Source organism: Tricharina praecox (genome assembly GCF_024521635.1).
Source record: "Tricharina praecox strain CBS 144465 chromosome Unknown BZA05scaffold_11, whole genome shotgun sequence".
NCBI classification, from domain to species: domain Eukaryota; kingdom Fungi; phylum Ascomycota; class Pezizomycetes; order Pezizales; family Pyronemataceae; genus Tricharina; species Tricharina praecox.
The window spans coordinates 610,678-635,484 of NW_026250413.1; the positions used below are offsets into that span (position 1 = coordinate 610,678).

Sequence of the window (24,807 nt, forward strand, 5' to 3'; positions counted from 1 at the left end):
ACTGCACAGTAGAGTACGGTACAAATGCTTTCATTGCTCTACAGTACCTACTATGTACCGCTAAGTTACTCGGGAACTTCAATAGAAATGGCATATAAGCTGCGGCCGTTGGTATCCCACAGGGCGACATTGGCGCCCTCTTCCGTATACAGCTCCCACGCCCAACCCAGCAGCTCGGGAGTCCAGCGATCACCGCCGAAAACCTGCGGCGCACGCTCGGCAGCATCGGGGTGCAATCTGTCGAAAAGGTCGTGTATATCCTCGCCCGTCTCTTCGGGGAACGGATGGAACTGTGCGATGTACTCGAACCAGCGCTTCCACTTGTCGTCGCCCGTCAGGAACTTCCAGCAGAGGAAGAACGCCAGCACAACGTCCTCCTGCTCGGACTCGAACAGCTCCGAGACCGTGCCCGCCTCGAAGGCGGCGTCCGTAGCCGCCGCAAACAGCGCATCCCTCATCGCCGTCTCGATAGTGAAGATCTCCTTTCCGTCATGCTTGGCCAGCAACCTCGCGATCTCATCTTCGGAGCGCTTCACCGCCGCCCGAAGAATCGCCATCTGCCCGTCTCTATAAATATTTGCCGCGCGCTGCCTATCATTCCTCGGCTCGCCTGGCTCGACCGTGAATTTGCGCAGCTTGTGTTTCAGCGCCATCAACAGCTGGAATTCTGTGGCCATCGAGTTGCGGAGCGAGATGGAGTCCGCGGCGGGATCCGCCTCGAGCAGTGGCCTGTCACTCGGCGACGCCGTCAGGATGTGGAACAGCGTCGTCAGCTCTCTGGGGTATCCGCCGCCCAGGGTCAGGTGGTATATATTCCTGATCGACGGCTGTGGCTGGCGCTCACGGATGCGCATCTGCGGCCCCGAGAGTCGCGGAGGAAACGCCAGGATCAGGCTGTCGGACGGGTTATCGGCGAGGGCGAATCCGTAGCCCGCCAGTACTACATACATTTCCACCTCAGTTTCCTACCCGTGGGATATGCGTGACAACAACAGACAGACGGATTCATGTGACCTACGCTCTTCGTTCGATTTTGCGCCGTAGTTGTTGTAGACCTCGACGCCGAGCTGCAGCCCATCCACCGTCTCGAAGCCCAGCTCGTCCTTCCCCACGCGCCACGTTATCCGCTCTCGCGGCCGGTGGTTGAGGCTGTCCAGGAGCGGGACCAAGGCCGGGTTCATGTACCTATCACCCGTGGCGCGCATGCCCGAGTCCGGCGCATTCTGGTCCCCCTCCATCTCGAACTGCGGCTCGTTCAGATTTCTCTGCAGCTGCGGAGCCTGCACGACATTCTCGTACATGAGGACCTCCGGAAAGCAGCGGGAAGTGAGCAGCGTAGCCGCCCAGCGAAAGAGCTCCCTGTAGAATCCGCGCCCCCCATCAATATCGGCGCCGGAGCAAGGGTGGTAGATATATAGGTAATATCCTCACCAGCAGCACCCCTCAACATCCTCCCCGGCGGCAGTGAGAATTTCGACACCTTGTTCCCACTCCGCTTTCCACGCGGCCCTCTTGCCCTCCACGACGTTGGCGTCCATATTGCACCCGTCGAGGAACCGCATATCGTCGTCGTCAAACTTGTACAGCGGCGTATCAAACTCCCGCGGCAGAATTCTTAGATACGGCGCCCAGAACGAGCGCTCCCCCAGCAGCTTCTGCTGGCAGATGAAGAAACACAGCGCCGCGCGCGGTGTCAAGGTCGGGGTCGAGGTGCGCCCATCGAAAGATTTACTCGAGATGTCGTTGCAGACCGTGACCGAGGGGAACGCCGCAGAGGCTTTGCTAACGTCGAGGATCAGCGCGTGCGGGACCGAGACGAATCGGGTGCCGGCGGGGACCGCCCAGGTCGTGATGCAGCGTGCACCTGAGTCTGGCTCCGAATCTGTGCGGAGCCCAGTTTAGTAGAAGTCCGCGCGGGGGAAGGGGTGGCGGAGAGAGGGAATCCCCAGCGGCCAGCCAGCCCCGCCAGAAAAAACTCTTGCTTGCTTACTGTAGGGTGGAAACACGAGCGCTTCGTGGATGAAAGCGCCGTTGGCGATCAGCCAGTTGCAGTAGTCATTCCAGGCTTCGTTTGTGGAGAATTGGCGTGCGGTGGCCATTGTTCTGTGGCAGCGGTTGAGGTCACTGGTGCTGGCTGCTGGAGGAGGTTGCCCCACCATGGTATGCATAGGAAAACATTCCTAGCGTGGCTGGCTGCAGCAGCGAAACGAAACTTGGACGTGCTTGACTCGACTCGAAGCTGGGAAAGTGGACGGTTTCGCAACATACTGCACGGAGACAGGTATTACTCCGTGATAATCGTGGACGCTTATGGCTGGGCTTGGGCATTCGGTGGATGCTGGACTCTGGAGACTGCAGCGTCTCCGTGTTGCGTTTTGATTCTCTACAGCTCACCGTTCAATATCCGAATATACAGAGTTAGAGTTACTGGGTACGGTAGTAGTGGGGTTGCATACCGTCTCGCAGACCATCGTTCGTGACTGGCTTGGCTGCTACTGACGCAGGGTCTCTCGCGCAAGAGAAGAACGACAGGGTGCGTTATGTACGAACTGTGGGGAACAAACATGAAAACCCAAATTTTATTTTTCAAGCAATTCAAACAAAGTCGGAAACACCAATGGTATCATCATTCGCGCCCGCCCGCCAAGACCACAATCACGACAGACAAACCAGACAATATCTACATGCGGCGAATATCCTGCTCGTTCTTGTACGCCTCGAGGTTGTCGAAGTTGGCCCACCACTCGAAGAGCATGGTCTCGCAGATGAGCTTGAACCATGGCGTGAACGTGAGGCCCTCATTCTTGAACATGGCCTTGAGCTCCTCCGCCGTGACGTACTTGTACGCCTTGACCTCGTTGGGGTTGATGTCGAGGTCAACATTTTTCTGAGCGAACAGGATGTAGTCAACTGCAAGCAAGTCAGTACCTATTGTCTGCGGGAAGTGTGATTGAAGCTTGCACTCACTCTCGTGTTCACCCCACATACCATCGCTAGGTGCCTTGTAGTGGATCCTGGTCAGGAAGTGGAAGATCTCCGGAGGGACCTGGGTAGTCGGAATACCGAGCTCCTGGTTGAGCTTGCGCTGGGCAGCCCGCTTGACACCCATGATGGCAGCCTCGAGCTCGGCACCGGTCTCTCCGGGAATTCCTAAGGGGTGCGAGCAGCAGGTGTTGGTCCACATGGCTACACGAGGGGAGGATGTGAGTCAGCACATGGACCGTTGCCACAACTTCGGGGATGTAAGTGAGTGCATACAAGGGAAGGTGATCTTCTCATCGGCACGCTGCTGGAGGAGGAGACGCTTCTCGGAATCGAACAGGAAAACGGAGAAGGCGCGGTGCAGGAGACCACGGTCAATGTTCTTCATCAGATGGCCTAGACGTGGGGGGAACCGATGCTGTCAGCGTGGCATTGGGGAAGGGGGTGGGTAGTTTGACTGCAGGAACGACTGCAGTTGCCTTGCTGGTGGGGCCCATACAGATCTTCTTGGAGGCACTGCCGATAGGCTTGTCGTCATTGTCGAGGACGATGCAGACCTCGTCCATCAGACGAACCTGCTCCTCGTTGTAGCCATCGAGCTCAGAGCTCTCGCGCGAGGTGGTGGCGAGGGCGGTGTCGATTTCGGGAAAGAGCCGGATGATGTTCTCGGAGGTGATGGGTTCCACCTGAGCGGAGGTGATGGTAGTAGTGGCTGCCATCGTGTTGAACTCGTAATAAGGTGGATAGAGATGGGGGTGGTTTGGAGGGTGGCCGATAGTGTTCGGTCGAGATGGTGATGAGCGGCGGCGAGTTGAGAGTTCGCGTGTGCGAACAGGGGCAGTGGGGTGGGGGTGGAGAATTGAGTTTAGGCGAAGAGGAGAGAGGTCTCGCACCGCAGTACTCAGTTAAATACCTTCACCACCCCGTCTTTCAAGTGCACTACTCATGAATGATTGCCGTGAAGCCTGTAACGGACTTCAATGGCTAGGTCACCGATTTCTGCATGTTGGCATCCATTCCTCGTTCCGGCGTGCGAATTCGTTGGTTTGATGCTTCGTTGCTTCAAGTTTGGCCGTCTCCGGGACGGGAAGGCAAGGGACCAGTCACCATCAGCAGCGAGGGGTGCTCGGCCGTTTAACGTTTTACACAAGTAGACACAACTTTAAAAGTTAAAACTTCGCGGAAGGGGGTGGGGGAGTCGACTGGCATGTGCCATGGCAACCAAGGATGAGCTCGAGAGCGTCAACCAGCAGCAAGCAGCACTGAGCAGCACGAAGGATCATCACCCACTAACTACTCTACCTACTCCCACCACCTCCACCGCCTCCACTGCCATCATCATGATATCTCACCGCAGCACCTCCTGCCACCAGGTGAGCACTAACTAGACGAATTGTCTACGCGCCGCCACCACTGCCAAACCCACCCCACCGCCACTTCAAATTCTTCCGCCGCATCTCGCCCCGTTCTTGCGGTTTCTTGGTTTCCTCGTCTGGCTAGGTACAGCAACTGAGCTATATCCGCCCTCCGCTATTCTCACCGATCGAACAAGTTTGGGAGCAACAGCATCTCAGCCCATCGCCACACGTTCTTCTCTCCTTCCATCGCTATCCTGTCAGCCCATCCACCCACGAGGAGAAGAAGAAGGAAGGGATGAAACAACACCTCCCGCATCCCCCTCCCGTTCAAAAAAGAAGAGAAAAAAGAGAGGAAAAAACAAAAACAAAAGGCAAAATAAAGGTGCATCCAAAAGAAAAACCTCCCGCCGACAAAACGAAAGAAAAAAAGCGAAAGAAAAAAACAGTTAATCCCCTTGCAGGAGTGCAGCCATCTCTTGCTTCGTGTCGATCAATGGTATCTCCTCCAAGGAGAAGAGGAGGGTCCTTGCTTCCATCTGATTCTCCTGCTCGTGTCGTCCAACCCCACAGCTGTGGTTATTGCCGGCAATTAAGGCCTGAGCTCCTCCCTGCCCACCGCTGCTTATCGATAGAGCAGACGAGGCTCCGCATCCACGCGCTGATTGGCGTCGAAGAGGGGCAACCTCCCAGCCTGCGGAAAACTGCTTGTTTGATATGAGATGCTGCAGAAACAACTGCAGCTTTTCTGCACAGAACCATTCCGAATCTTCTCAAACTCCGACTCGTCCCGCATCGCGGCCAGCCAGGTGGAGAAATGCCGCCTGTCAATTGGAGCCCACACTACCAGTAGAGTGCTGTGGGTTTGTAGACGATGTCCACTGTCTGGTAGAGTGAGTGGGTACTCTAGAGTGTTAGAGTGGTGTCTAGAGTACCTCACCGCGCGGAATGCGGTACATAATTGCGGACAGCCATACAGTGCGATAGAGAGCGCTGCTCCCTAAGATGCTCACATATCAGCACCAGTGCGGTATCAGTGCCATCCACCATCTAGAGTACTGCCTCCGCCCGTTATTCCTCATAAGCGCGGCATTTAAACGTTGTTCTTCCATATTTCGTGCAGCGGGGCAAGCCAAAACAGACTGATAGGTTATAGTACGGACGTGTCGGTCTCCGCCATGGCTCATGGCCCATGGCCATCCCCCTCCACCTCCCTCCTCAGCCATCCCAACCCTCCGCCGATAGCTGCGAGCAGCAAGCTAGCCAGTGACGTAAATGATCAGAATTACCTTGCAACCAGCAAACAAACCCGAGAAAAAAACGCCTTCTCCTCATCTCCATCCACCGCCAACTCTTCCCTTCTCCACACCAAAAAATAACGCCCCTCACCCAATCCCCCCCCCCCCCCACAGCAGCTTAGAGCCGAGAAAGAGGTTCAAGAAAGCTCCGCCGTAGCGTATATAAAATTATATAACTCCATCTCCTCCGCCGCCATCCTCCTCCTCCTGTTCCCTTCTTCTACTATTGCTCGTCTTCATACCAACCAAAACACCCCCACCTACCCCCCTCCCCCCCGGAGCTCTGACCTCCAGCTATCACACCTAGACCCCACCGCCCAAACCCCAACCCTACCCCCCACCCAACCTCCATCCTCACCATGGCGAGCAAAGGAGTAGCGGCCACGGCCAAAGGCGTCACGGCCTCCGTCAAGGATGCCTTCGCTCAGGCTAAGGCCAAGACCGTCGGCACGACCACGGACACCACCGTCACCAAGTCTGCGCCCCCCAAGTCTGCACCGCCGAAGGTCGAGTCCGTCGAGGATGATTACCCTAAGGACGGTACTGGCGTCATAAGACTGGACCCATGGCTCGAGCCGTTCCAGGATGCCCTGCGCACGCGCTATTCCAAAGCTCAGTCGTGGATCAAGTCTCTGAGTGAGACCGAAGGTGGACTTGCTGAGTTCTCCAAGGTACGTACAATATCACTCACTCGTGTTCTGCCGTCTCGTCTCGGGGATGGGAAGGGAGGAAACGGTTGGCTGATCGATTTCGGTACAGGGTTACGAGAAGTTCGGTATCACCGTTGCGCCGAACAATGACATTACATACCGGGAGTGGGCGCCGAATGCGGTTGCCGCCCACTTCTTCGGAGATTTCAGTAAGCGGCACCGCTCTCGGATACTTTTCAAACTCGGGAGACGCTGACATGCCGATCAAACAGACAACTGGGACCGTTCGTCCCACCCCATGAAGAAGAACGACTATGGTGTGTGGGAGATCACTCTCCCCGCAGTGAAGGGAAAGACGGCGATTGAGCATGGATCGAAAGTGAAGGTTAGCTGCTTGTCCTCTTCCACAGGATTTCCCCTCCTCCCCCTCCCCCCGATGTTCAGAGAGTACATGTGCTCACATGCGGTGCGAATGATGTAGATCACGATGGAGACCCCCAACATGGGACACATCGACCGGTTGCCCGCCTGGATCCAGTACGTCACGCAAGATTTGGCCGTCAGCCCGGTATACGACGCACGTTTCTGGAACCCCAAGAAATACGTCTTTAAGAACCCCCGTCCCCCGAAGCCCAAGAGCGCCCGCGTCTACGAGGCCCACATCGGTATCAGCACGTCCGAGTATAAGGTCGGCACATACAACGAGTTCACCTCGAACATCCTGCCCAGGATCAAGAAGCTCGGATACAACATCATCCAGCTTATGGCCGTCCAGGAGCATGCGTACTACGCTTCTTTCGGTTACCAGGTCACTTCGTTCTTCGCCGCTTCCAGCAGATATGGAACTCCCGAGGAGCTGAAGGTGCTGATCGACACCGCACACGGAATGGGCATCACTGTCCTGCTCGATATCGTCCACTCGCACGCCTGCAAGAACGTGTTGGACGGATTGAACGAGTTTGACGGCAGCGACCATCTCTACTTTCACGAGGGTGGAAAGGGCCGCCACGAGCTGTGGGACTCGAGGCTGTTCAACTACGGCCATCACGAGGTCTTGCGATTCCTGTTGTCGAACCTGCGGTTCTACATCGAGGAGTTCAACTTCGATGGTTTCCGTTTCGACGGTGTCACCAGTATTCTTTACACCCACCACGGTATCGGAACGTAAGTGGTTGCATCCACAGCTCTTGCTGCGGGACATCTATCTCTTTCGGAGATCCGTATCGCTAACTTTGACCAAATAGAGGATTTTCCGGTGGTTACCACGAGTACTTCGGTCCCAATGTCGATGATGAGGGTATTGTCTATCTCATGCTGGTATGTATATCTCTTTGGTACGACCGACGCAACGCACCGTTACTCACATCATTTTCCCACAGGCCAATGAGATGCTCCACGACATCTACCCCGACTGTATCACAATTGCGGAGGATGTGTCTGGCATGCCTGCACTCTGCCTCAAACTTGCTCTCGGTGGTGTCGGATTCGATTACCGTCTGGCGATGGCTATCCCCGACATGTGGATCAAGCTTCTGAAGGAGAAGAAGGATGAGGACTGGGATATTTCCAACATCTGCTGGACACTGACCAACCGCCGTCACGGCGAGAAGACCATCGCTTACGCCGAGTCTCACGATCAAGCGTATGTTTATCTTCCAAAGCCCCCCGTCCGAACTAGGCACTGATGATACCAGGCTCGTGGGTGACAAAACCATCCTCTTCTGGCTGTGTGACAAGGAGCTGTACACCAACATGTCCACGCTCACCGAGTGCACTCCGATCATCGACCGTGGAATGTCTCTCCACAAGATGATCCGTCTGTTGACCCACTCGCTGGGTGGAGAGGGATACCTTAACTTCGAAGGTGAGATTTCCGTTTCACCCCCAAGCCGAGTGATGCAATTAACACCCTGCAGGAAACGAGTTCGGTCACCCCGAATGGCTCGACTTCCCTCGTGCTGGAAACAACAACTCTTTCCACTACGCCAGGCGGCAGTTCAACCTCATCGACGACGATCTCCTGCGTTACAAGATGCTGAACGAGTTCGATGCCGCTATGCAGCATCTCGACGAGCAGTACGAGTGGCTCGGCGCCCCGCAGGCATACATCAGCTTGAAACACGAGGGCGACAAAGTTATCGTCTTTGAGCGGGCTGGCTTGCTCTTCGTCTTCAACTTCCACGCTACCGTAAGTACTCACTCAACGTTCTGAAATGTGTCGGATGGGTTGTCTAATTGGACTTTGCGAAATACAGAACAGCTTCACCGATTACCGAGTTGGCATTGATCGCGCGGGCAAGTACAAGATTGTCCTGAACTCTGACAGGAAGGAGTACGGTGGATGGGGCCGAATTGACGAGAGCGTCCGCTTCTTCACAACGGACATGCCATGGAACGGTCGGTCGAACTTCACACAGATCTACCGTAAGTTTTCCCAAGGAGAAGACGCAGTGGCTCTGTATCAGTACTGACATTTATCTCTAGTTCCCTGCAGGACGGCCCTCGTCTTTGCGCCCGATCAGGAGTAGGTTAGGTTGGAAAAGAAGGAGCAGCGGGTTTAGGCATAGAGACTGGCTTGTCGTTTCGTTATATTGTTCCTCCAGTGTTGCGGGTGTAGGATTGGATAGGGTGAATGGCTGGATGGATGGATGGATACCGGTAGCTGGTGGTCGTATTGTCATGAATTTTTTCTTTTTGCGGGGCAACTTCTCGGAATATCGTCCTCATTTTGGGCGGTTACATAATATCAACATTGCATTGAAGGCACATTCATGACCACATAACAAATCGAAGTGATATGTAAGAATTTAGCAAATACTATACAAAAAGCGGAGAGTGAGGCGTGCTGGCACAGAGAGTGACTTTGCATGTGCGAGTAGAGTGCTCTACAGGCTCCACCTATCGCTTCCATAGTGATTTAGCCACTCTCCATGCAATTCTCCACCCGAGCGAATTTTTCCCCTCACCGAAACGTCGTTTGGAGGTCGTCGCTGAGTGAGGCGGTTGAAAAGCGTTCCGGATGAAAGGTGACATAGTACCGCGCTAATTCGGCAACAAACAACCCTGGCAACAATCCTATTGTTGGTGGGTACGTTGCGGCGATTTCGGGTGGCAGCGTTCCCACTCCAAAATCATCGCCCTCTTTTCTCCTAGTTCCTCCGCTCCTACCCCCCCCCCAACACTCCTCTCCTCTCATTCCATCCTATACCCCCCCTCCCACCAACCCATCATGTTCAAGAGGTAACGACGACGCCCATGCTCCTGTCGATATCATCGCCCGTCGACGGTCAATTGCTGATGCTGCTTGTTTTTCCCCACCTTTTAGCGGGATTGCTCGATTTGCTGCGGGAAGGCGAGTCGGCGCCTCGCTGAGGCCGACCAGGCTCAACAATGCTGCCGCCACCTTCAAGGCCACCAAGCCCATCCTCCCTACCCTCGGAGCACGTTACATGGCCACCGAGGCGGCAAAGACGGGAAAGATCTATCAGGTTATCGGTGCCGTCGTTGACGTGGTATGTTCCGGGGAAAATTCTGATTTGAAGATGCCGGCCTCGACGACGCCGGTCGGCGGCTCGTATCACCTCAAGACACATCAAAATCTGACCAGCGGCACATTATAGAAATTCGATACCGAGCAACTGCCCGCTATTCTCAACGCCCTGACCACCGACAAGAACGGCCAGAAGCTTGTCTTGGAGGTTTCCCAGCATCTTGGAGAGAACATTGTCCGATGCATTGCCATGGACGGTGCGTTTTATCATCTATATTGTGGGATGAAACGAGAACGATTATACTGATGGACTACTAGGTACCGAGGGTCTGTCCCGTGGCAGCGCGGTCACCGATACCGGCAACCCCATCATGATTCCCGTCGGTCCCGGTACCCTCGGTCGTATCATGAACGTCACTGGTGACCCCATTGACGAGCGTGGTCCTATCAAGGGAACCAAGCTGGCTCCCATCCACACCGACGCTCCCGAGTTCGTTGACCAGTCCACCTCGGCCGAGGTCCTGGTTACCGGTATCAAGGGTAATTGATACCCGATGATGACGGTTTCTCCCGGAATTTTTATATTGACTTTTCTCACTACAGTCGTCGACTTGCTTGCCCCCTACGCTCGTGGAGGAAAGATCGGTCTCTTCGGAGGTGCCGGTGTCGGAAAGACTGTGTTTATCCAGGAGTTGATTAACAACATTGCCAAGGCCCACGGAGGTTACTCCGTCTTCACTGGTGTCGGTGAGCGTACCCGTGAGGGTAACGACTTGTACCACGAGATGCAGGAGACTGGTATGTTTTTTTTTCCGCTTCGACGACTCTCTCGGCACAATGCTCATTACGTCATAGGTGTCATTCAGCTCGATGGTGACTCTAAGGTCGCTCTGGTCTTCGGACAGATGAACGAGCCCCCTGGAGCCCGTGCCCGTGTTGCCCTTACTGGTCTGACCGTCGCCGAGTACTTCCGTGACGAGGAGGGACAGGATGTGTTGCTCTTCATTGACAACATTTTCCGTTTCACCCAGGCCGGATCCGAGGTGTCTGCGTTGCTCGGACGTATTCCCTCTGCCGTCGGTTACCAGCCCACCCTGGCCGTGGACATGGGACAGATGCAGGAGCGTATCACCACCACCAAGAAGGGATCCATCACCTCCGTCCAGGCCGTCTACGTGCCTGCTGACGATTTGACTGATCCTGCGCCCGCTACCACCTTCGCCCATTTGGACGCTACCACTGTGTTGTCTCGTGGTATCTCCGAGCTGGGTATCTACCCCGCTGTCGACCCTCTCGACTCCAAGTCCCGCATGTTGGACCCCCGTGTCGTCGGTGACGACCACTACCGCACCGCCACCCGTGTCCAGCAGATCCTCCAGGAGTACAAGTCGCTCCAGGATATCATTGCCATTCTTGGTATGGACGAGCTGAGCGCCGAGGACAAGTTGACCGTCGAGCGTGCCCGTCGTATCCAGCGTTTCCTGTCGCAGCCCTTCGCCGTATGTCATCTCTATCCTTACTCGCGTATCTGCAATGCTAACAATTTCTCTAGGTCGCTGAGGTCTTCACCGGTATCAAGGGACAGCTTGTGCCCCTCAAGGAGACTCTCCGCTCGTTCCAGGAGGTTCTCGACGGTAAGCACGATGACCTGCCCGAGTCCGCCTTCTACATGGTTGGAGGCATCGAGTCTGCGCGCGCCAAGGGAGAGAAGATTCTTGCCGAGTTGGCCGACAAATAGGCAGCTGGTGTAATTGAGAGGGGGGTCGGTAAAATGTACTCTTAGTTGTCGTCTAGAATTTTTTCAAGCCTGTTTGCCAAAAATGTTCAGTGAATATAGGGTGCGGACGTTGTGACACTTGGGTGACTTGTTGAATGGAGTACATAAGAGAAGTGAATAGTTTGGCAGGGCAGGGCAGGGCAGGTACATATAACTCAATTCCAGCCCACGGTTGATACTGGTGACTGACCTGTGGGGTAGACAGACAGAGCCCAGCTGCTATGTACCCGTTGGTGTAGACCTCCCTCCTCTATCTTATCGATCAAAAACGCCCGGCCGGTTGCCGGCTTTCTTCCAAGGCTGTGCAGTCTTGTTATCCCACCTCAGCCACTAACATCCAATACTGACGTAACCGTTCCCACATGATACCGGTACATTATGTAGGTAGGTACCTCGCCACCAAGGAAACAACATCCAATCCAAATATTTTGGATACCAAGTATTTGCGTTCGTTCATACTTAATAAAACCCCCGTTTCCTTCTCCATATCCAAACGACCTCGAACATCACCACAAACACACCACAATAGAAGCGCAAAACAACATGTCATTCCGCGACACAAACACAGCAGACCCCTTCTCCGCGCCCCCGCCGCCGGGCCCGCCCCCGCCCTCGCTGCCGGAGGGATGGCTCGCCAAGTGGGACGATAATTATCGGCAGTACTACTACGTCAATCTGTATACCAAGAAGAGCCAGTGGGAAATTCCTACGGTTGCTGCGATGGGGGCGGGTGGCAATGGTATGTACACAGCAGCAGTAGATGGTGGCAGGTGGCAGGTGGCAGGTAGCTGATGGCTGATGTTTCCAGGCGATCCGCCACCATATGGTGCACGGCCATCATCGGCGGGCTACATCGACGGCAGATCAAAGTCCTCGCAAAGCCAGGGCTACAACGATCGCCATGCCAGCCAGGGCCAGGGCTACACCACTTCAGACACCAAGCCCGCGCAGCAGAAATACGAATCCCTTCTTTCACCACCATCCAGCAGCCACATACCCGCGCACTCCCCGGCACATTCACCTGCAACCTCTGACCACGCCGTCCCGCGCACCTCTGGTAGTGGTGGCCTAGGCGCGAAGATATCCAATTTCCTCAAGTCCCACTCGCCGCAGCCACGGCCGTATCCGCAACAGTATCCGCAGCAGCAGCAGGAGCAGGCGTACTACTACGGCGGCGGGGGTGGCTATCCGCCACAGCAGCAGCAGCAGCAGTACGGGTATCCGCCCATGATGATGGGCGGTTCCATGATGGGCAACGGGGGCATTATGGGCGGCAGAAGACGGCGCCCCGGCGGCGGTGGAGGACTGGGCATGGCGGGCGGCGCGGGACTAGGCCTGGGCGCCGGCATGCTCGGCGGGATGATGCTGGGCGGCGCGCTGGCGGATGATAGGCAGGACTCGTATCAGGATGGGTATCAGGACGGCATGGAGGGGGATGGGGATTATGGCGGTGGTGGGGATTTTGGGGGTGGGGATTTTGGTGGGGATTTTTAGGATATGTATGGGACTTGGGTGTGGGATACGGGTAATATGGGGGTTGCTTTGGGTTTGATTTTCGGATGGGTGGGTGGGTGGGTGGGGGGGGGGGGGGGTTGCACTTATGTACACGATGGGTTGTACTTGCTTTGGGGCGGATGTAAGATGAATTGAGAGCTGGACGCGAAAAGACATCTATATGGACGCATGCTTCTCGTCTTTGGGGGTAGAATCAATGATATTCATTGTATTCTGCACACAAATCCATCACATCACAATCCTCCATTCACTCAAACTCAGACATTGGACTACCTACTTTGGTACCCTTACACCAGAGATAATCGATAGAGTAATAAAACCCCCCAGGCTTCCATTCCCACTCCGCCCTACTCTTCATACTGCCCGTAGCAAAAAGTAGTCAAAACTTCCATTAAGAAACGGTATCCCTAATCTATCATCCTTCTTTCCCCCCAGCATCGTCTCCAAAGCCACCACACGGGTGCAATCAATCAATCATCAATCACCTCCTCTGCAAGAAAAGAACCACAGAATCCGTCAGCTCAGCAAAAAAACACCTCCATTACCCTCCAGCTCCTCCTCCTATTACCTACCGCTCCAGCCCTACAACAATGCCGCCCGAAAAATGAAGTAAAAAAAAAACAAAGAAAATAAAAAGTGAAAGAATGTCAACATACAATCGATCCATCTAACGCATTCCTCTGCTGATTGAGCCAGCTAGTGGGTGCGTCGCTCCTCCGGAGCAGCACCACGCTGTTCAGCTGTAGTCGGCTGGCCTGGTCATGGTACGCCGTAGCCATAAGTAAATTTTCGCGTTCCAGGAGTTCGAGCTCTTCTTCCTTCTTTCTCTGCACGGTACGCAAGGAACGTCAATAAACTCCCAATGATTACGCTGGACGGGTTGGATGCAGATGCTTTCAATATTGCAGAAGAAGGTGGTTTGGGTGCTTGAGGTGTGGATGATGATGTGGCAGTAGCAGCAGCAGTGGCAGAGGATATAATTTGTGTTTGTGCGTCTTGTTTTATGTTTGTCGAAAAGGACAAGGTGGTGGAGGGGGGGCGTGGAACCTTAAGCTCTAGATATCGCTCCTCCATGGCTTGCAGTTTTTCGTCCGAGTCGGCCGCTCGCGCTGCTTCGAGTTGCTCTGTGAGGTCTTTGATTGTGGCGTTTTGCTTTTTGATGAACTGGAGAACAACGAAACGAAAACGGAATCACGTCAGCCATCACCCATCTCCTGCTTGTTGTGGGGAAAGGGGGAAACGTACGGCTTTGGACTTGGTCATCTTCTCCCGTCGGTCCTCGAGCTTGTTCTGGAGTTCTCGCACGTGCTTCTCCAACGCTCCATCGGCGCCGCCGATGCTTCCTTCGAACGCGGCAATCGTCTCCTTGAGATCCGAAAGCGCCTGCTCCTTCTCGAACAGAAGGTCCTTTTGCTCGGTCATCTTCGTCGAGAGTGCATCTTTCTCGAGCAGCACACGTTCGAGGAGCGACTCCTTTGTCCGTAAGTCCGACTCGAGGTCCTTGACCCTGCTCTGAAGTTCCGCGTGCACTGTTTGCAGCTCTGCGAGATCCGAGTTTGCTTCCGCCTTAAGCTTATCCAGCGCTTCGAGCTGGTCGGCACCAACCAAGCTCACTATTCACCTCGGATTAGCAGCATGAAACATAAACTACGGATAGACCAGCCTGGGGCCATACAGTCCGACTGTGCAGTGACAAGAGCTCGTTTGGTAGTAGCCAACTCTGCTTCCAACTCCGATACCTTGATCTTAATCTCCGACAACTGGGATTGGCTGTCCACGTAGCTCTGGCGCAGCTTGAGCATGACCTCCGAGCTATAGATACAGTCAACAACCGAGAAGAACCATTTCGGGGGTGTGTATTCGTATATACCCTTCGTTCGCGGTACCAGAACGGATCATGGCCAGCTGCGACTCGGCTACCAGCTTGGCCATATTGGCCTCCAGGTAGTCGTGCTCGAGCTTGTCCCGTGCTCTTGTTGCGTCCTCGAGCATGTGTTGCAAGACGACATTGTCAGCACCGACACCGCCGCTGTCCTTAAGATGTCGGATTTCAGCCTCCAGGCTGGCAATCTTGAGCTTCCTGAGGTATCGTCAGCAAATAAGCATCATCCGGATGGATTTTGTCAACACGCACATATCCGCCTTAGTCCTTGTCGAGTACGCCAACTCTGAACCGAGATCACCACCATATTCCTCGGCGGCTTCCGACACCAGTCCACTCTCCAGCTCCCGGATCTTCTCCTCGAGATTTCGTATCCGCTCCTGGTCTTTCGTCTTCTGGTACTCGGCGCCATCGGATCTGGATAGTAATATCTGCTTCTCCGACTCCAGCGAGTTCTTCGTCCTCGACATCTCGGCACAGTCATTCTCCAGCCGCGCGACCTGTTTCTTGTACTGCTCGATGGTCCGCTTCAGTCCGGACACCTGTTTTGCGCTCTCCTCGGCAGCACGGAGCTCCTTCGACATGCGAGCATGCTGCTCCTCCATGATCTTCATCTGTTGCTCCAGGTCGCCCATGCTCTCGAGCTTCCTGCGGTACTTCTCCGTGACGTTGAGGTGTTTGGTGAGCTGGTCGATCTTGTGATTCGCCTCGTCCAGGTCGTCTTTGTACTTCATACCATCCCTCGCCCTCGGTTCGAGATCCTCAATCTGCGGGCTTTAGCAGGCACTCTCGTTGTCGATGACGGACGGGTACAGACTGTTCGTTCTTGCTTGGCGATCTTATGATCCTTGGTAGAAATCTCCTCCTCTTTATCGAAGATCTTGTCCTCGAGCTTCTGGACCTCATCCTGCAGCTCGTTGACGCGGAACTGAAGCCGTTCACCCCGATCATCATACTCCTGGCTATCTCTGGGCCTCCGATGAGACAGTTCCTCGATACGGGCTTGGGACTCCTCCTGTACAGAGTTTTCAGTCAGCCCCCATTGTCGAGCTGATGGTGGGATTGAACTACTACGTACGAGCTGGGACTCCAAGCTCGATAACCTCCGCCGAAGCATTTTGTTCTCGTTTTCGACGGTTTCTCGATCTCCTACAATTCGTGCTAGCTCCTCCTCCATGCGGAATTGATCAATATCCGTTGGCCTGGTCACCCGTTAGATATGCAAACACGGATAGCACAATCTGGGGGCTTTACGCATCGCCGCTCTTGCTGCTGTCTCCATCATCCGCTTGATCCAGTAAGATCATCTATACCCATAAGCCTAGTCCAATAGCATCCGCAACCGCAACTCGGACATACCTCGTTGAGGATATTCATCATCTCCGTCTGCGAGCTCGGCGACAGAGCCTGGATCATCGCGATAAAATCCTCCTTCCGGTCACTCAGGACTGCCGTGGCGACAATAATTTTCGCGAGCTATAATCCATTAGCCCACCTCTTGTCTCCACCCCCGACCACCACCCCCCTTCCCCTTTGATCAAGTCGTGCGTACCTTGATAGTCTCCTCCACATTCGAGTCCTTCGCGATGGCCGTGAGATTCGGTGCCGGCGAGGGTAGTCGATGCCCGAGGGTCTCCGTATAGTACTTCGACAGGTCCTTATGTAGTTTCCTCACTGCACCCATAAACATCAGCTTCCCCTCTCTTTAACCCCCACTATCTCTCCGTTGGCCAGGAGAACCCACGCATCTGGAACTTCCATAGCCAGTTCTTGACCGCCGCCCCCGTATCACTGGGGTCACCCGAGATCTTGAAATAGCTCGGGTCGATGTCCTCTGTAGATTCCGGCGCACAGTTAGCTCTACATCCTGCGCTCCGGACGAGGGGTGGTCGAGGGGTATGTGGACGGACGTAGGACTTTGGCGATCGTGCTGCCATCGGAGAGGTCGGTGAGGGTTTCGATCTTCGGGCTGATGGGACAGGAGTTGAACTGCACGAGCCGAGCGGGGGGTAGGTTCGTGAGCACATGTATACTTCAATTTACGCTGGGGCGAAACGGATGGAAACGTACCCAATCCACAAGAGCTGCCGCAACGGCTCGTTCCGAGCCCATGGCGAAGGTTACGCGTGGAAGCTCAGTCGCGATGGTCTGGTGATGGTGGTTGATCGGTACTTAAGTGGGTTGGTGGAAGGCGCGGGGGCGTGTGTTGTCGCGAAGGGAGGAGGACGCTCTCGAGTTCCCGAATCCCAGTGCAGGGTGGTCAGGGCTCTTGTTCTCCCATGCTCCACCACCACCACAAGCACCACCACCACCACTTGTCTCAAGCAACAGGACGCTAAGCGCTTGCGGCAGTGGGCCGTTCCTCGTTTCGCTCAGCTGGAGCATGCAACTTGGTGATGGTCGGATCCCCTCTGTTTACCGGAATGAACCGTTATATCCCCAGATTGTTGGCATTCACAGCTTCCCTTGAGTACTATCGTACATACAACATCCATTTAAATGATCGTGCCGACGGAAACAAATTGATGATTTCCCCAGACTTGCGGTCAGACGCTTGATCTCTCTACAGCAGCAGGCAGGAGCCATGACAAAAAGCACTTTGCAGCTATCTATCAGGTTCATGCACCAAACCCCAAGACCAAACACCTGAAACAAAAGGGAAGAACGGCCTCCGACGATAGGCAAAGCTTAAAACATAACATCGACAATACCCGCATCCACCAGCAATAAAACAAACAACAGCAGCATCGGAAGAAAAGCAGCTAAAAGCAGCGATACGCCATTCGTATTTACGCCGCGTGCCCCTGCAGAAGTCGCTGCAGGCGAAGGAACTGACGTTGACGACGCAGCAGCAGAAGCCGAAAAAGAAGAAGAAAACGAAGAAGAGGAAGAAGTCGAGAACGAAGAGAACGAAGACGATTCCGAAGGAGAAGACATATCCGCCGTCTCCGTGGAGCTTCCTTGCACAGCAGTCGACGTTATCGTTGTTTGCGGGGTAGCAGCAGTACTGTCAACCACACTGGAAGTTACACCCTCCGTCGTTCCAGTGCTCGTGACAATACTGCTGGCCTCATCCTAGCTCTGAATTGTCACCTGTTCGCGATGCTATCAGCTTCCGTACGCTAGTAGCCGTAAGGTGAGTAGATGTAATGCGACGTACGACCTGATCCTCCTCGATCGAGGGTTTGTTCTCGGACAAACTCTGGGCCTTGACCCTGTAGGTCTCCATGGTCTCCTCGGGCGACTCGATGGCGAAGCCTTGGATCAGCGCTGCACGGGAGGTTAGCTTAGCTAAGCCGGGAGAGCGAAGGCACTCTCGGAAAACACTCACAGTAGCGATGGAGGAGCTTGGCTCCGCCGGCTACCAACTCAGCAAGGGCATCGTCGACCACCTGACTGGAAGTATTGTTGGGAAAGGTGACGATATATTTCTTGTTGGCGGCGGCTACCATGACAGCAAAGCTGAGCAGGGCGGCGGCGACAGTAATGAGCTTCATGATTTCGATTTTCGTGGTGGTTGATACCGCTGGGAGGATTGTTTCTGAATGGGTTGAGGTGAAGTACGAGCAATAGCAATGGTGTGAGTTGTAGTCGTTGCGTGGGGAGTTGGTGGCGAGAAGGAGGGAGGGAGGTGGGGAGTGTTCCATGATATCAGGGCGCGGAAACAGTGATGCGCAAGCTCCTAGCACGTGATCTTAAGCCTAGCCATTCAAGTGTCGAGGTTCCCTTCTGAACCTACGGGGCGAAACTCTAGGATGCTCCGTCGCATTTCTCTTCTCCAGTAGATAGACCAGAATGTACTTGGTAACTTAGCAGGCACCAGCAGAACCACATTCCTCTCTGAAACTCCTGAATCCGGCGAACAGCTGTGCATCATGTCGTGCATCTCATTTTCACATCCTGGTTTCGGCCACTTCCACAGACATTGCGTGAGTGATAACCAATGATTGCTCCTTACCCACAGTGCACACCCTGCCTGCGATTCTACAATACATGTGAGCATCTATTCTAACGCGCGTTCAAAACTCTCTTCTATCGTGTTGTCATAGAATTATCTACAGCCATATGATAGCACATAGAGCAATAAACTTGGATCAGCGAGCCCGGAACTTAAATGTTAGCTCACGCCAAGGCCCCTGTGTTCTAGGATGATGCGGCAATGAAATGTCAACGCCAACTGGAACCTGTCCTCATCAACAGTGGGCTTGAGCTACACAAACAAACAAGGCAATAATAATCGTGAATTTACCGCACACACGACACGACATCTACGACAGGTTCACGACCAGTTCGCGACACTACTCCACAGCTAAACTGAGCTAAACACCCATCCACAGCCATGGTTAAATCCACACAGATCGCGCGTCTCGACGGTATCCACACCTTAGCCCTGGCTTCGAGCTCCCAACTGACTTGAACTTCCACCAGGCGTACCCCTCGCCGCCTCCGTAGACGACGACCAAGCCGAAGCCGAACTCTCCGAAATCAAGGGGCAAGTGAAGTACATCTTCCGACAGCTCAACAACGACAGCGAGCCACAGGCCTCAATCGAGAGCGGACCCTTCACGATACAGTCTTTCCCCCCTCCACTCCCCCCCCCCGACACAGACTAACCCGTCACAGCTACATAATACAATCCCACATCTGCTACGTATGCATCTGCGAGCGCAGCTACCCGCGCAAGCTCGCGTTCACCTACCTCTCGGACATCGCGACGGAATTCCAAAACTCGTACGGGCAGGAAGCGATGTCGCCCAACCTGCGACCGTACGCGTTCGTGCAGTTCGACACGTTCATGCAGCGAACCAAACGGACCTATCAGGATACGCGGGCGACGGCGAATCTGGACCGGCTGAATGACGATCTCAAGGATGTGACGAGGGTCATGACGAAGAACATCGAGGACCTGCTGTACCGAGGGGATTCGCTGGAGAGGATGGGCGATATGAGCTCAAGGCTGAGGGATGAGAGTAAGAAGTATAAGAGAGCGGCGGTGAGGATAAATTGGGAGCATATGTTGAAGCAGGTATGTTGTGTTCGTGTGGACAGTGGGAGGGGATGGTGACTGACAATGAATAGTATGGTCCTATAGGTGGCTTTGCGTTCATCATGCTGGTGTTCATCTGGTGGAGGTTCTTTTAACCATACGGTGTAGAGGTGTGATTTGGTACCTGCGGCTGGCGTTTTGTCTTGTCTTGCACTTCTCTGGGCTTTTCGTTCTCTAGCCAACCCGATATCGAGGCTAGACACCGATCAATACATTGTTCTATCAACCCCATTAACAGTTTCCGTCTTTTGGGATCTTTTGCGGAGAGAATAAGCGGGTCTTTCTGTTCGACTGCTACTTTTGCGTTGCGCTACCATGTCTTTAATAGTGTATAGTATATCTTATGTAGTATTCTTGAGAATTTTCCGGATGCAGTGTATTCGGAACACCATTTATCTTGGCGGAACAACAGGAACAGAGTGCAACGGAGTGGCGCAAGAAGCCACCCAGCAGCGAACAAAGGAAACAATCGGGGCATAGCTACAGGAGCGAAATGTAGACATAAGGTGAGGAGTTTTTCTTAAATGTGGCAGAAGGCTCGTACGGCCAGGGGAAGGTAAGGTCACGTTACCCGATTGGATTTGCACCCGTGATTGAATCTTTTGCAGAAGCCACCAATCCCAGCATTTGCTTAACGTGACCTTACCAACTCGCAGCCGAACGAGTAGTGAAGAGGATGAGAGGGTGTGTATGCTCAGCTGCTGTCGCTGGTGCTTTTGCATTGCACTGTCACCAGAGATACCATTAGGGAGATCTTGGTTGCTCCTGGCAAAGAACCTCAACTGAGATCCTCACCTCCCTTTGCAAAATCCCTCCATTGGAATTTCGACCGGATTGGTTTGGATTGTTTGCGGGTGTATAAGTACCAGGTATCGGACTTTTGCCTCGGCCTCCTTGACATATCTACGGACTTGGTTACCACCGTACAACAGCTTAAAAATCAAAATTTCTTACTCACGACTTATATCTCATCCTCCTCATCATCGAAATCATCAATCTCCCTATCCGGCGTAAATAGAATTGCGCCACCACCCCCAATGCCACCCTCCCTCTGTGCATCAAAATACGGCAATACAACCTCATCCCTTGCCTTCCTCTGACTTTCCGTCAGCCCAAGCTCGAACGTACTCATCGGCTCCTCCTCCTCCCCGGCGCCGCCCCGCTGCTTCACAGCCTCACTCTCCTTCCACCGCGGATGATCCTCCAGCAGCATGACCTTCTCCTCCACCCCACCAGGGAGCACACTCCTTTTCATCCCGGCCGCCTCCCCCTCCCCGGGCAGGAAAAACCATTCCCCAACGCCCCGTCCACTCTTGCGTCGGTACTCCAGCTCCAGCACCACGCCTTCGGCAGGATTACTTCCCAGGCCCACGAGCACGCCGTCGACGCCCTCATCGAGCCCATAACCCGGCGGGGCAAGACTTCTATCGCGCGCAGCTTTGGCGGCCAACATATGCGTGATCGAATGCACGGTGATGATCGTAGTCGCGAAATACGACAGCAGTGTTAGCGGCTGCGGGGCGGAGTCGGGATATGCATTTGCGCTGCCCTCGGGCGGGAGGCAGAGGGGCACGTCGGTATGGTACATAGCGACAAGGGTCGTTGTCGGCGACAGCAGCGAGGACAGGAATGGTGCTAGTGAGGAGGGCGCCGAGGAACACAGCGGGTTGAGGGAGTCGAGGATTAGAAGCGTTTTGCTGCTGCCGTTGGCTGAGCAGGCGGCGAAGATCTCTTTTTGTAGGACCGGGATCGGTTTACGCCGTGCGCTGATGAGAGTGGTGATCCCCTGGGGAGGGCTGAATGTCGAAAAGGAAACGAAGACGGTTTTGCATTTTGCTGTCTGTTTCTGTTAGCTGCCATCACATATCCGGAAAGAAGTGAGGGCGGAAGGTACAATCGCTCGCTCAATATACTCGCGCACGAGAGGCCTGGATGACTGTGACAGCGAGTCAAGGAGGAGTGTGAACGGGGACGCTGTATCGCGGAGGCTGAGGAGTCGTGACACGAGGAGGAGGTTGTGGGTTCGGCGATGATCGACGGACTCTGCTGGCGACATCTTCAATGGTTGGACGAAGCTTGTGGTGATGGTGTGTCAAGTTGTAGTGGATGGTGGGGCGCCGTGAGGCTCTGTGAGACTTTGGTCCCTGAGATTTCATTGTGCAGAACTCTGCGGCGCTTCACATGGAGAGGCTTCAAGATGTTGCTCTATTACTTGCATTGGAATCTATCAAAAACTTCCGAGCAAACACAATCGAGAGAAGAAAACGAGAGTACAAATACAATGATCCGAAAACAATATGCCCATATCGACCCACCCTATCACATCATATCATTCGTACCTATGCCCTACATTACCATTGATCAAACCCACTGTCGAGGGTTCTTGAGCACATCCAGCATACGCTGTTCCCTGGAGCCAGGTTCGGGGGAGTGCATGTACTGCCAGCTAGCGGTCAACGGCAAGCTCATGAGGATAGACTCAACCCTAGCGTTGGGAGTGTTCAGGCCAAATGCGGTACCGCGGTCGTGGATGAGGTTGAACTCAACGTATCGGCCACGACGGAGCTGCTGCCATTGCTTTTCTTCGGGGGTGAAGGGCATGTCCTGTGATATGAAGTTAATCGGTTTATATCAGGCAAAGGTGGGGCGGCGGGAAAGGCAGGTACCTTGCGTTTCTCAATGATTGGGAGATAGCCGGGCAGGAACGAGTCCAAGCAGTCAGTGGAGAACGCCAACAGCTTTTCCGGCTCCCTATCCTCAAGATCATCGAAGAAGATTCCTCCGATTCCGCGGGTCTCGTGACGGTGCTTGACGTAGAAGTAGTCGTCGCACCACTTCTTGAACCTGGAGTAAAACGCGGGGTCGTGGCGATCGCAAGCTTCCTTGAGGGATTTATGGAAATGGATTGCATCCTCCTCGAAGAGATACGAAGGAGTGAGATCGGTCCCTCCGCCGAACCACCAGGCCTTAGTTGTGCCATCATCGTTCATGGTCTCAAAGTAGCGGTAGTTCAGGTGAACCGTTGGAGCCATAGGATTGCGCGGGTGTAGCACCATACTCAATCCCGCGGCGAAGAAGTCAAGCGAGTCGACAGTAAGATCCAAGCTTTTATGGTGCGCACGCATATTCTTCACCGCCGCCGGAGGGAGTTTGCCGTATACAATGGAGATGTTTACGCCAGCCTTCTCGAAAACGTTTCCGTCCTGTAGCACGCAAGAGATTCCTCCGCCGCCGCCAGCATCAGGCCGGTCCCATTGATCTATCAGGAACTTCTTGCCGTCGACCTTCTCGAGGGCTTCGACGATTTCCTTCTGGCGCTCGCGGATCATGGCTTCCATTCGGAGGCGGATGGGAGAGTTTTCGGTGACGCCAGATTCGCGCTTGAGGTTTGAGTCGGCCTGGCTCGTGCGGATGTTGCTTGATGGAGTTTCGCAGCGTAGAGGCTCCGGCTTCTGGTGGACGTCAGTCGATGAACATGTCTACCCAGGTGACGGTTGCATACCATGGTCATAGCCAGACCTCCGGCGACAAACCCAGCGACGATTCCGGTGACTGTAAGGAACGTCATGTGGCGTGATTGGAAGGATGTGCTGTTGAGGCCGCCAGCTTTTATCGACGAAGTAAAGAAGGAATAACTCCGTCTCTGTGTCGGCTGAGCGACATTCCCACTGAGCTTCGACAAGCTGCGGGCAACTGTCGCACTCGGACTCCCGCCGCGGCGACAGAGAACACGGAAAGACATCTTGCTGGGGTAATGGAAAGGAACCTAGGTTAATTGACACGGTATGAAGAGAAGAAAGGACAGAGACCCACGACGCCTTATATCACGGCATCGGTGGTTGGATTGACTGATAGATGGACCGATGTTCGTCGGATGGTATGGGCTGACTGCGCTAGTTAACGATGGCCGTGGCGGTTGTAGTGCCCAATGAGTGTAGCGCTTTAGGAAACCCTAACCTGCCGAGGTATGGCGAGTGGACTGAGATCAAGCGGGTGATATCCTATGTCTTAATTGATTAAGGAGCGTGCCTTTCATTCTGTTGTCGCGTCATTCTGGCTCGAATCAATGCAGATTGACTACTCCGATTGGGGTCGGACTGTCATCAGCCGCTCCTGGGGTTATAACCAATTTTCATAATATAGGTAGGTGTTTTCTGCAGTTCATCACTCGTGGTAAATGGCCGCTGGTTGCTGGTGTGCGAAGTAAGTCTGTTTCTCCTTGGAACTGGCTTTCTTCTTACTCCTTCATTTTCTTTGGTTTGCCTCACCACACTGACTGTTATCTAACTAGATGTCAGTATTGGGCTCTCTTCTTCAATAGGTAGGAGGATATGGTATGGAAAAAAAGAACTTGTAATTGTGAAGGAGCGGAGAATGCATGTATGCAAGTGAGTACACTACATATCTAATTTATGGGTGGTTCTGTTCGGAGGCTTCTACAGTGTACACATCCCCACATCCCCACATCCCCATTCACTCCTACATGATAAGCTGTTTGCTCCACCCAGAGCCACAATGTGGCGGTGAAGTGGTTTGTGCAGGTGCAGTTCGCATGCATGTAGCGTCAATGGTGTTTGCAAGGAGTCTTGGAGCTGGGGTTATGTATGTGGGTTCGTGGCCCACGATGAGTCCAGGAATCATAGTACTTCCGGTCACCCTCAATCACTGACGGGAGTCACGTGCTTTCTTTTATGCCCAGTTGCACCTGCACAGTTCCGCATTCCATCCGTCAAACACGCGTTGCACCAACTCTATTCCGTTTCCACTCTTCAATTCCACACCTTTTCACTCCCCAACCACGTGCCGCTGCA

At 54.1% G+C, this 24,807-nt stretch overlaps 11 protein-coding genes across 11 annotated transcripts; 3 read left to right on the forward strand and 8 right to left on the reverse strand.

Annotated features, from left to right (window-relative positions):
* Positions 1-15: 15 nt before the first annotated feature.
* BZA05DRAFT_397235 (uncharacterized protein) lies at positions 16-2,458 on the reverse strand. The gene is made up of 4 exons (XM_051483594.1): positions 1,991-2,458; positions 1,432-1,882; positions 1,019-1,359; positions 16-940 (listed from the first exon to the last, which is right to left on the reverse strand). Exons 1-4 carry the CDS (start codon positions 2,166-2,168, stop codon positions 66-68), a joined length of 1,845 nt encoding a protein of 614 aa, XP_051339715.1. The 5' UTR covers positions 2,169-2,458; the 3' UTR covers positions 16-65.
* A 69-nt stretch (positions 2,459-2,527) lies between these two features.
* On the reverse strand, positions 2,528-4,183 carry BZA05DRAFT_473785 (isopentenyl-diphosphate delta-isomerase). Its single transcript, XM_051488083.1, has 4 exons — positions 3,482-4,183; positions 3,259-3,378; positions 2,968-3,186; positions 2,528-2,910 (listed from the first exon to the last, which is right to left on the reverse strand). The coding sequence occupies exons 1-4, from the start codon at positions 3,699-3,701 to the stop codon at positions 2,681-2,683; spliced, it is 789 nt and encodes a 262-aa protein (XP_051339716.1). The 5' UTR covers positions 3,702-4,183; the 3' UTR covers positions 2,528-2,680.
* Positions 4,184-4,207: 24 nt separating this feature from the next.
* Positions 4,208-4,911, reverse strand: BZA05DRAFT_397240 (uncharacterized protein). The gene has a single exon (XM_051483595.1). It carries the CDS (start codon positions 4,726-4,728, stop codon positions 4,519-4,521), a length of 210 nt encoding a protein of 69 aa, XP_051339717.1. The 5' UTR covers positions 4,729-4,911; the 3' UTR covers positions 4,208-4,518.
* Positions 4,912-5,994: 1,083 nt separating this feature from the next.
* Positions 5,995-11,694, forward strand: BZA05DRAFT_430072 (alpha-glucan branching enzyme; the record flags this gene model as incomplete). The annotated part of the gene is made up of 15 exons (XM_051486147.1): positions 5,995-6,306; positions 6,395-6,494; positions 6,558-6,670; positions 6,767-7,449; positions 7,530-7,602; positions 7,665-7,927; positions 7,980-8,149; positions 8,202-8,473; positions 8,541-8,709; positions 9,727-9,848; positions 9,906-10,032; positions 10,094-10,315; positions 10,379-10,573; positions 10,631-11,274; positions 11,328-11,694. The coding sequence occupies 15 exons, from the start codon at positions 5,995-5,997 to the stop codon at positions 11,511-11,513; spliced, it is 3,651 nt and encodes a 1,216-aa protein (XP_051339718.1). The 3' UTR covers positions 11,514-11,694.
* A 37-nt stretch (positions 11,695-11,731) lies between these two features.
* Positions 11,732-12,382, forward strand: BZA05DRAFT_397248 (uncharacterized protein). The gene has a single exon (XM_051483596.1). It carries the CDS (start codon positions 12,096-12,098, stop codon positions 12,342-12,344), a length of 249 nt encoding a protein of 82 aa, XP_051339719.1. The 5' UTR covers positions 11,732-12,095; the 3' UTR covers positions 12,345-12,382.
* A 1,115-nt stretch (positions 12,383-13,497) lies between these two features.
* BZA05DRAFT_39268 (uncharacterized protein) lies at positions 13,498-15,761 on the reverse strand. The gene is made up of 7 exons (XM_051483132.1): positions 15,202-15,761; positions 14,938-15,147; positions 14,743-14,879; positions 14,313-14,680; positions 14,115-14,231; positions 13,724-13,894; positions 13,498-13,557 (listed from the first exon to the last, which is right to left on the reverse strand). Exons 1-7 carry the CDS (start codon positions 15,681-15,683, stop codon positions 13,549-13,551), a joined length of 1,494 nt encoding a protein of 497 aa, XP_051339720.1. The 5' UTR covers positions 15,684-15,761; the 3' UTR covers positions 13,498-13,548.
* A 399-nt stretch (positions 15,762-16,160) lies between these two features.
* BZA05DRAFT_39334 (uncharacterized protein) lies at positions 16,161-16,675 on the reverse strand. Its single transcript, XM_051483204.1, has 3 exons — positions 16,502-16,675; positions 16,309-16,425; positions 16,161-16,256 (listed from the first exon to the last, which is right to left on the reverse strand). The coding sequence occupies exons 1-3, from the start codon at positions 16,637-16,639 to the stop codon at positions 16,200-16,202; spliced, it is 312 nt and encodes a 103-aa protein (XP_051339721.1). The 5' UTR covers positions 16,640-16,675; the 3' UTR covers positions 16,161-16,199.
* A 1,349-nt stretch (positions 16,676-18,024) lies between these two features.
* BZA05DRAFT_444770 (uncharacterized protein) lies at positions 18,025-18,446 on the reverse strand (the record flags this gene model as incomplete). The annotated part of the gene is made up of 3 exons (XM_051486939.1): positions 18,025-18,042; positions 18,110-18,219; positions 18,281-18,446. 3 exons carry the CDS (start codon positions 18,444-18,446, stop codon positions 18,025-18,027), a joined length of 294 nt encoding a protein of 97 aa, XP_051339722.1.
* Positions 18,447-19,134: 688 nt separating this feature from the next.
* On the forward strand, positions 19,135-20,240 carry BZA05DRAFT_39370 (Longin-like domain-containing protein). The gene is made up of 5 exons (XM_051483254.1): positions 19,135-19,237; positions 19,287-19,322; positions 19,378-19,522; positions 19,573-19,975; positions 20,029-20,240. Exons 2-5 carry the CDS (start codon positions 19,289-19,291, stop codon positions 20,089-20,091), a joined length of 645 nt encoding a protein of 214 aa, XP_051339723.1. The 5' UTR covers positions 19,135-19,237; positions 19,287-19,288; the 3' UTR covers positions 20,092-20,240.
* A 597-nt stretch (positions 20,241-20,837) lies between these two features.
* Positions 20,838-22,172, reverse strand: BZA05DRAFT_39364 (Elongator complex protein 5). Its single transcript, XM_051483242.1, has 2 exons — positions 21,891-22,172; positions 20,838-21,836 (listed from the first exon to the last, which is right to left on the reverse strand). The coding sequence occupies exons 1-2, from the start codon at positions 22,050-22,052 to the stop codon at positions 20,958-20,960; spliced, it is 1,041 nt and encodes a 346-aa protein (XP_051339724.1). The 5' UTR covers positions 22,053-22,172; the 3' UTR covers positions 20,838-20,957.
* A 20-nt stretch (positions 22,173-22,192) lies between these two features.
* Positions 22,193-23,882, reverse strand: BZA05DRAFT_397268 (Coproporphyrinogen III oxidase). Its single transcript, XM_051483597.1, has 3 exons — positions 23,499-23,882; positions 22,663-23,448; positions 22,193-22,600 (listed from the first exon to the last, which is right to left on the reverse strand). The coding sequence occupies exons 1-3, from the start codon at positions 23,736-23,738 to the stop codon at positions 22,358-22,360; spliced, it is 1,269 nt and encodes a 422-aa protein (XP_051339725.1). The 5' UTR covers positions 23,739-23,882; the 3' UTR covers positions 22,193-22,357.
* Positions 23,883-24,807: the final 925 nt, after the last annotated feature.

Coding starts and splice junctions, on each gene's coding strand:
- BZA05DRAFT_39334 (XM_051483204.1), bottom strand. CDS start 16,639: ATGTTTATGGGTGCAGTGAGGAAACTACATAAGGACCTGTCGAAGTAC. Junction 16,426..16,501: donor ATGTGGAGGAGACTATCAAG/GTACGCACGACT, acceptor AATGGATTATAG/CTCGCGAAAATTATTGTCGC. Junction 16,257..16,308: donor TGATGAATATCCTCAACGAG/GTATGTCCGAGT, acceptor TTATGGGTATAG/ATGATCTTACTGGATCAAGC.
- BZA05DRAFT_473785 (XM_051488083.1), bottom strand. CDS start 3,701: ATGGCAGCCACTACTACCATCACCTCCGCTCAGGTGGAACCCATCACC. Junction 3,379..3,481: donor CAGTGCCTCCAAGAAGATCT/GTATGGGCCCCA, acceptor CCCCACGTCTAG/GCCATCTGATGAAGAACATT. Junction 3,187..3,258: donor TGAGAAGATCACCTTCCCTT/GTATGCACTCAC, acceptor CCCCTCGTGTAG/CCATGTGGACCAACACCTGC.
- BZA05DRAFT_39370 (XM_051483254.1), top strand. CDS start 19,289: ATGGTTAAATCCACACAGATCGCGCGTCTCGACG. Junction 19,523..19,572: donor AGCGGACCCTTCACGATACA/GTCTTTCCCCCC, acceptor AACCCGTCACAG/CTACATAATACAATCCCACA. Junction 19,976..20,028: donor GGGAGCATATGTTGAAGCAG/GTATGTTGTGTT, acceptor GACAATGAATAG/TATGGTCCTATAGGTGGCTT.
- BZA05DRAFT_397248 (XM_051483596.1), top strand. CDS start 12,096: ATGTCATTCCGCGACACAAACACAGCAGACCCCTTCTCCGCGCCCCCG.
- BZA05DRAFT_397235 (XM_051483594.1), bottom strand. CDS start 2,168: ATGCATACCATGGTGGGGCAACCTCCTCCAGCAGCCAGCACCAGTGAC. Junction 1,883..1,990: donor GCTCGTGTTTCCACCCTACA/GTAAGCAAGCAA, acceptor GGCTCCGCACAG/ATTCGGAGCCAGACTCAGGT. Junction 941..1,018: donor CGCAAAATCGAACGAAGAGC/GTAGGTCACATG, acceptor AAATGTATGTAG/TACTGGCGGGCTACGGATTC.
- BZA05DRAFT_397240 (XM_051483595.1), bottom strand. CDS start 4,728: ATGCACCTTTATTTTGCCTTTTGTTTTTGTTTTTTCCTCTCTTTTTTC.
- BZA05DRAFT_397268 (XM_051483597.1), bottom strand. CDS start 23,738: ATGTCTTTCCGTGTTCTCTGTCGCCGCGGCGGGAGTCCGAGTGCGACA. Junction 23,449..23,498: donor GAGGTCTGGCTATGACCATG/GTATGCAACCGT, acceptor GACGTCCACCAG/AAGCCGGAGCCTCTACGCTG. Junction 22,601..22,662: donor CAATCATTGAGAAACGCAAG/GTACCTGCCTTT, acceptor TTCATATCACAG/GACATGCCCTTCACCCCCGA.
- BZA05DRAFT_39364 (XM_051483242.1), bottom strand. CDS start 22,052: ATGTCGCCAGCAGAGTCCGTCGATCATCGCCGAACCCACAACCTCCTC. Junction 21,837..21,890: donor AGTATATTGAGCGAGCGATT/GTACCTTCCGCC, acceptor TAACAGAAACAG/ACAGCAAAATGCAAAACCGT.
- BZA05DRAFT_39268 (XM_051483132.1), bottom strand. CDS start 15,683: ATGAAGTACAAAGACGACCTGGACGAGGCGAATCACAAGATCGACCAG. Junction 15,148..15,201: donor ACAAGGACTAAGGCGGATAT/GTGCGTGTTGAC, acceptor ACGATACCTCAG/GAAGCTCAAGATTGCCAGCC. Junction 14,681..14,742: donor TGTCACTGCACAGTCGGACT/GTATGGCCCCAG, acceptor CGAGGTGAATAG/TGAGCTTGGTTGGTGCCGAC.